Raw genomic sequence first — 6461 nt, 5'->3', positions numbered from 1 at the left:
GGTGCAGCCAGGTGGGGAATAGTTTCTTCTCCCAGGTAACCCGTGATGGGGGAGAGGACATAAAGCTGCTCCAGGGAAGGTTTAGGTTGGACAGTAGGAAGGATTTCTTCACTGGAGGTATGATTAGATATTGGAATGGGCTGCCCAGGGAGGCGGTGCAGTCACTGTCCCTGAGGTGTTTATGGAAAGGCTGGAGGTGGCACTCAGTGCCAGGGTCTGGGTGACACGGTGGTGATCAGTCACAGGTTGGACTCGATGATCTCAGAGGGCTTTTCCAGCATAATCCAATCTGTGATTGTGTGCAGAAAGCCATGGAGAAGTGGAGCCGTGAACTCTGAACCCCCTCCTCTCCCCTTCCTCCCTGGCCCCTCGGAGTGTGTCAAGGAGCATTTAAGACACAGAGAAGCAGGTCCTGGACCACCGGGATGGGAACTGCCTGGGATGGGAACTGCCCCGGGATCAGAACTGCCTGGGATGGGAACTGTCCCGGGATGGGCACTAGGAACTGCTGGGATGGGAACTGTCCCGGGATAGGAACTGCCCCGGGATGGGACTGCCTGGGATGGGAACTGGGAACTGCTGGGATGGGAATCACCCCTTGACGGGAACTGTCCCGGTTCCCGCCTGGATCGGGACCTGCGGGTCTGGAGCGAGGGGAAAACAGCCCCGTTCCCTGCGGGGCTCCTCGTGGAAGCACGCTGCTCTGAGACAGCATCACTACTGTGTAATAGTTTAAATTATCTATTTTCTACTTATGTATATGTTTTGTTTATGTTATCTACTGAAACACATGCTGAGTGTTTCAGACTGGCGTTTGTTTGCCGCCGCTTTTCATTACAATGAAAATGAAAATTACGAAATGAAGCTGTGAGAATCTAGGGAACTTTGCGAGCGCAGCTTTTGTTTGTTTTTCTTTATGCAGTCAGTGCGCTGCCGCGCATTCCGCGGTCACGCCCCAGTTCCAGCCCCTGGCACACCCGCCCTTCCTGTCCCGATCGCTGAGCGCTGCCCTTTGTCCAGACCGGCTCCCCCGCTCCCCGCTGCGCCTCTCGCCGTGCCCGCCCCTCCCGGGGCTCTCCCGGTGTCCCGGGGAGTAGACAGCGGAACCGGAAGCTCCGCCATTTTCTGTGTGACGTCACCACGCCGGAAGCTCCTCGGCGCGCCCGTGACGTCAGCTCTTCCTTCTTTCCCGGGGAGGCCGGAGCCAGGTAGGAGTGTTTCGGCCGCGGTCGTGATGCCGATCGCGATCCGCCGCCATCCGCGCCCGGGCGGCCGCGGGAAGGGGCAGGGCGGGGATGGCGCAGGGACGGAGTGTCGCTACGCGTGTCGCGGGTGTCGCTGAGCTGTCCCCGTGTCCCCGCAGGGCGCCATGGGTCGTGTCATCCGCGGGCAGAGGAAAGGCGCGGGCTCCGTGTTCCGTGCCCACGTGAAGCACAGGAAGGGCCCGGCCAAGCTGCGCGCCGTGGACTTCGCCGAGCGGCACGGCTACATCAAGGGCATCGTCAAGGTATGGGCGGCCCAGGGGGTGCCAGCAGTGCCCGCAGCCCTTTGGCTGGCCCTTATCCCGTCTGAGTTCAGGTTTCTCTAGTCTTAAATAAACCATATTCCTTGAAAAGTTAAACTGTTTTAGGTTTGTGAGAACATCTCAACGGAGATGCTCCGTTGAACTGCTGGCACCCTTAGCCAGCAGTTGGATTTTCTGCTGGAGCTTTGCTAAAAGTAGCAGTGCCACCGTGGTTTTATGTTACCTAATAATTCCCTGTGCCTGGGGAATCATGGCTGGGGAGTTTCCCAGGTAGCTGATTGCATATTAAAAAAATAAATCTTTAAAATGCCAAGAGATGCCATCATTTTAGTCTTGAGCAGAGGAGGAAGGCAGTACCTGTATTTGGGGTGTGGTGGTGGTTCAGGGGTGCTGCAGGTACTTCTGGAGTCAGGGACTTTGGAGTGCCAACAGGTTGGATGCTCTGAGCAGCCCTTCAGCATTCTACAGCCCCGTCATGTTCAGGATGTAGAGAGAATTTTCTGCACCCTCACCGAATTGAGATGATGATAGAACTTGGTGATACATAGGGGATTTGGCCAGGAGGGTTGAAAAATCATCAGTAATGGACACCAAGAGTTTGTGAGCTCTCCTGGAAGGCAGAAACACCTTCAAGGTGTGTCAGTCACTTGTCTGTAGTCTGTAATGTCATGGTTGGGTATCTTAATCCCAGTGTGCTTCAGGAACAGAATGGAAATGTTTTTCCAAGTGTAAAAGAAACAACAAATCTGTGCTTCCTTATTTAGGAGCTTCAAACACTGTGTTTTACCTGATTGCAGAATGTTAGAAATGCTTCCATCCCAAGGAAACATGGACAAGTCCCTGCTTTTGCCCTGCTCTGTGGTTGGGCAAAGTGAAGGTGGATTTCTTAGCATGGAGAGACTGGATACCTGCAGAATGTCAGGAGTAAAACTGTTCAGATGCGATTAGCTACAAGCAGCACACTTAACCAGGCGTTATTTTGTGATCAGTGAATGATTTGGGTTGGAAGGGACCTTAAAGCTCATCCAGTTCCAATCCCCTTGCCATGGGCAGGGACACCTCCCACTATCCCAGCTTGCTCCAAGCCCTGTCCAGCCTGGCTATGGACACTTCCAGGGATGGAGCACTCACAGCTTCCCTGGGCAGTCTGTGCCAGGGCCCCCCACCACACTCAGGGAGGAATTTTCTCTGACAGGATGGGATGTAGGTACTGGAGCTTGTACGGTATCAAATGTGAATCTTGAGCTCGCTCACTCTGGGGAGACCCAGATCCCCCTGAGAAGTGTCTGGCTGAGAATCATCCCAGGGTAACCATCCCCCATTTTTCGAGGCTCTGGAATTCCTGCAGAGGCCATGTCCCCCCTAAAGCAGCTCTGCATCCCCCAGGACATCATCCATGACCCCGGGCGAGGCGCTCCGCTGGCCAAGATTGCCTTCCGCGACCCGTACCGCTTCAAGAAACGCACGGAGCTGTTCATTGCCGCCGAGGGCATCCACACCGGGCAGTTCGTGTACTGCGGCAAGAAAGGTGGGGCTGGGCTGGGCTGGGCTGGGCTGGGCTGGGGGTGTCCCAGCTCCTGGGCCTTGGGATGCTGGAGTACAGACCCCTGCTGCCTCCCATGTTCAGCAGGGCTGTAACCCCAGCCCAGGGCCCCCAGTGAAGCTGTGGCTGCTCTGTGTCTCTTTGCAGCCCAGCTGAACATCGGGAATGTTCTGCCCGTGGGCACCATGCCCGAGGGCACCATCGTGTGCTGCCTGGAGGAGAAGCCCGGTGACCGCGGGAAGCTGGCGCGCGCCTCCGGGAACTACGCCACCGTCATCTCCCACAACCCCGAAACCAAGAAAACCAGAGTGAAGCTGCCCTCAGGCTCCAAGAAAGTAATTTCTTCTGCAAACAGGGCTGTTGTGGGTAAGGAGCAATCACTGAACTTGTCACTGGGCTTCTTGTCACTGAATCTTCCAAGCAAGGCCCCAGTTTTAATAACATGTGTGCAAGCTGGACAGTCTGTGCTCAGGTGGCTGACTTGTATTTTACACCTGCATTACTTCTGTATGTTGCTAACCTGAATTTGTAGAAGGTTTGACCTAGTGGGAGGACAGACAAGTAGATGCTTCTTGTCCTCAGGCTGTAATGGAATTGCTCAGCCTGTAAAATCTGCAGTCCTTGGGGAGGGACTTGCATGGAAAGTGGCATTTTGATTTCCTGCTTTTGGTAGGCTGAGGCAGCCTGTTTGTGTCAGGTGTGTGGAGTGTTCTGGGGGTCTGACAGGGAATGACAAAACCACTGCCAAGAAGCAGAGGCTGCACCAGGTTTGTTGTGCACCTGCTGGCAGCTGAGATGGCTGCTGGTAACACTTGCCTGCCTCTGCATGGAAGACACCAAAGTGAGTAATGTGCTGCTTTACTCCTGTAAAATTGACTCAGTAAATCATGAAACAAGTGGGTATTTGACCTCAAAATTCTTCACAGTCCACTGAGCTCTTTCAATTTTCACTTGAAAATCCTGACGTTGCTCAGGAAGTCATGGCAGTAATCATGGCAGTGCTTTATCAATCCCGTGTGTACTGAATCGGAGAGAAGGCTGTAGCTGAGCTCTGATGTCACTGTTGGTGTTGGCTTTCCTGTGTCCTGTGTGTGCTCTGTTTGGGTGTCACCACTGCTGCCGTTCCCTGCAGGAATCGTGGCTGGTGGAGGCCGCATTGACAAGCCCATCCTGAAGGCCGGCCGTGCCTACCACAAGTACAAGGCCAAGAGGAACTGCTGGCCGCGTGTCCGTGGTGTGGCCATGAACGTGAGTCTGCTTGGAGTCATCCCTGTCCCCTTTGACAATTCAGAAAAGATTTGTGGGATATTGGGACAAGCCTGGGGTACATCCGGGAGGAAAGCTTCCCAGATAAATGTGCAGCCACAGGGTGAATTAGCAGCACTTGATGGTGAAAAGTGAAGTAGTTATTTCTCTGTCCCCTTCTGTCTGTTCATTCGTGTTGACCATCAGTTTCTGTGGTTACATGGCTGTCTTGCTTTCCCCCTGCACAGCCCGTGGAGCATCCCTTCGGAGGAGGCAACCACCAGCACATCGGGAAGCCCTCGACCATCCGCAGGGACGCTCCCGCCGGACGCAAGGTCGGGCTCATCGCCGCGCGCCGCACGGGGCGGCTGCGGGGCACAAAGACTGTGCAGGAGAAGGAGAACTGAGCTCCCACCCTGGGGGCCACACAATAAATTTGTACAACAGAGCTCGTGTGGAGTTCCTAGTGTCTGCTGCTGCAGTGGGGATAAAACTGGGTGATGTTCAACGCTGGAAGTTGTGAGTGGAGAGTCGGGGTGTTTTCCCCTTGCCTTGGAGAGCAGGGATTGTCTCAGGCAGCACTTGCAGTCTGTGAGCTGGTCCTGTGGGCTGGAGTGGATCTCTGTGGCTGCTCTTGTGTCCTGGTGTGATGTTCATGTTGGCCTGGTTCCATGGAAGCTGAGCCTGACAAAGCAATCAAGTAATCCCATGGTTAAACTTGGGAGTCTGGCTGAAAGGATGCTCAGTTTTCTAAGTTCATAACCTCTTCTGTTTTCATCTTTTGAGGGCTTGGGGGAAGCCTGAGAGTTGCAGAACTTAGGAAGTATTTCAGCTGCTCTCTGCAAGGTTTGGGTCTGTCAGGCTGGAGCCAAATGAAAGGTGCCTGAAAATGTGAGGTAATCACACAGACTGCCCCTTGTATTAGTTTTTGGGAAGGGCAGACAGCTTCAAACATGTCCTCTTTGCAGGTTGGTCACGATGGGATAATCCGAGGTGCTGCAGTAACTGGGCAGCAGCACTAACGTCCACTAGGAAGTTGTGTTCTCCATAAGAACAGCTGTCCTGTGAAAAGCCAGCTTTTGTAAGGGAATGGGAAAAGCAACGGGGCTGCCTCTGCTGCTGCTCCAGGCTCTGACAGTCCCCACCCCTGGGGGTGTTCACAGCCACAGGGTCAGTGCACCAAGTCCATGAGTGGGAAATAATTAATACAAATTGTTACAAATAAATAAGTACCATATTACAGGGTTTAATGCAGCTCCAAACACATTTAATGTAAACATACAGGGTGCAATGCCAGAAGTCTCTAACTTCACACAGTTGTATGAGGATTTGAAAGATTTTTTTCTCCACCAAACTCCAGTTGTAACTACTCTTCCAGTACAGTCTCCTGTTACCACTATGCACATGGAACTTGAAAAAGCCACCCTGATCCTAACAAATGACCAGCAGACTCAAATGGCAAAATGCTCCTCCAGCCCCAACATCTCCAGTGCTGAAATTCTGTGAAAAGAAACATGAGGGAAGGAGGAGTAAGATAAGGCAAATAAAAAATGAAACCTAAAGAAACAAACCTTGAATTAAAAATTTAGGCAAACTGAAATATATTTTCCAAACCAAAGGTCTAATTTAAGCTGTAGGATAGAGGTGAATTCCAGTTTACAAGGGAAGTTAAGAAAATTAACAAAATAATAAGAATAAAAAATACCAGTAAAACTATACAGGTGACTCCCTAACAAGTTTAACTTCAGGCTGGGAGGATCTGTGAAAGCATTGAACAGAAAATTAAAACGGGGCTGAAGTTAAGGCAGTCACTGTCCTCTGCATGGGCTGAGCATCAGGCAGCGGCTTCAGCTGAGCAGAGGCTGCCTCCAAATCTGCACTGCAGAAATCAAAAATTAAACAGGCCATGGACACTGCAGAGCAGCAGGAGCTGGGGAGCTGCTGACCACAGGAAAGCACAAACCTGGCTGTGAGGGTGTCCTGGTTTGATTGAAGCAGCTCCAACACAAAAACACGCCCAAATGTAAATAAAGCAAAATAAACACAAACCACCTTCAGTAGAAAGCACACAGTTCCTTCTGTGGTCTTGCCCTTCTACCCCACAACTCATTGTATGGAATCACAAGCTGGTTTGGGGTTGAAAGAACA

The 6461-nt window shown here is 52.3% G+C and overlaps 1 protein-coding gene across 1 annotated transcript; it reads left to right on the top strand.

The window, feature by feature from the left end:
• The first annotated feature begins 1129 nt into the window (after positions 1–1129).
• On the top strand, positions 1130–4761 carry RPL8 (ribosomal protein L8). The gene is made up of 6 exons (XM_033052028.1): positions 1130–1208; positions 1364–1507; positions 2912–3053; positions 3216–3434; positions 4201–4316; positions 4562–4761. The coding sequence occupies exons 2-6, from the start codon at positions 1370–1372 to the stop codon at positions 4718–4720; spliced, it is 774 nt and encodes a 257-aa protein (XP_032907919.1). The 5' UTR covers positions 1130–1208; positions 1364–1369; the 3' UTR covers positions 4721–4761.
• Positions 4762–6461: the final 1700 nt, after the last annotated feature.

This window comes from Catharus ustulatus, chromosome 2, assembly GCF_009819885.2.
Source record: "Catharus ustulatus isolate bCatUst1 chromosome 2, bCatUst1.pri.v2, whole genome shotgun sequence".
NCBI classification, from domain to species: Eukaryota; Metazoa; Chordata; class Aves; order Passeriformes; family Turdidae; genus Catharus; species Catharus ustulatus.
Note: the sequence above shows the minus strand (reverse complement) of the source record. Positions and strands in the feature narration are given on the sequence as shown.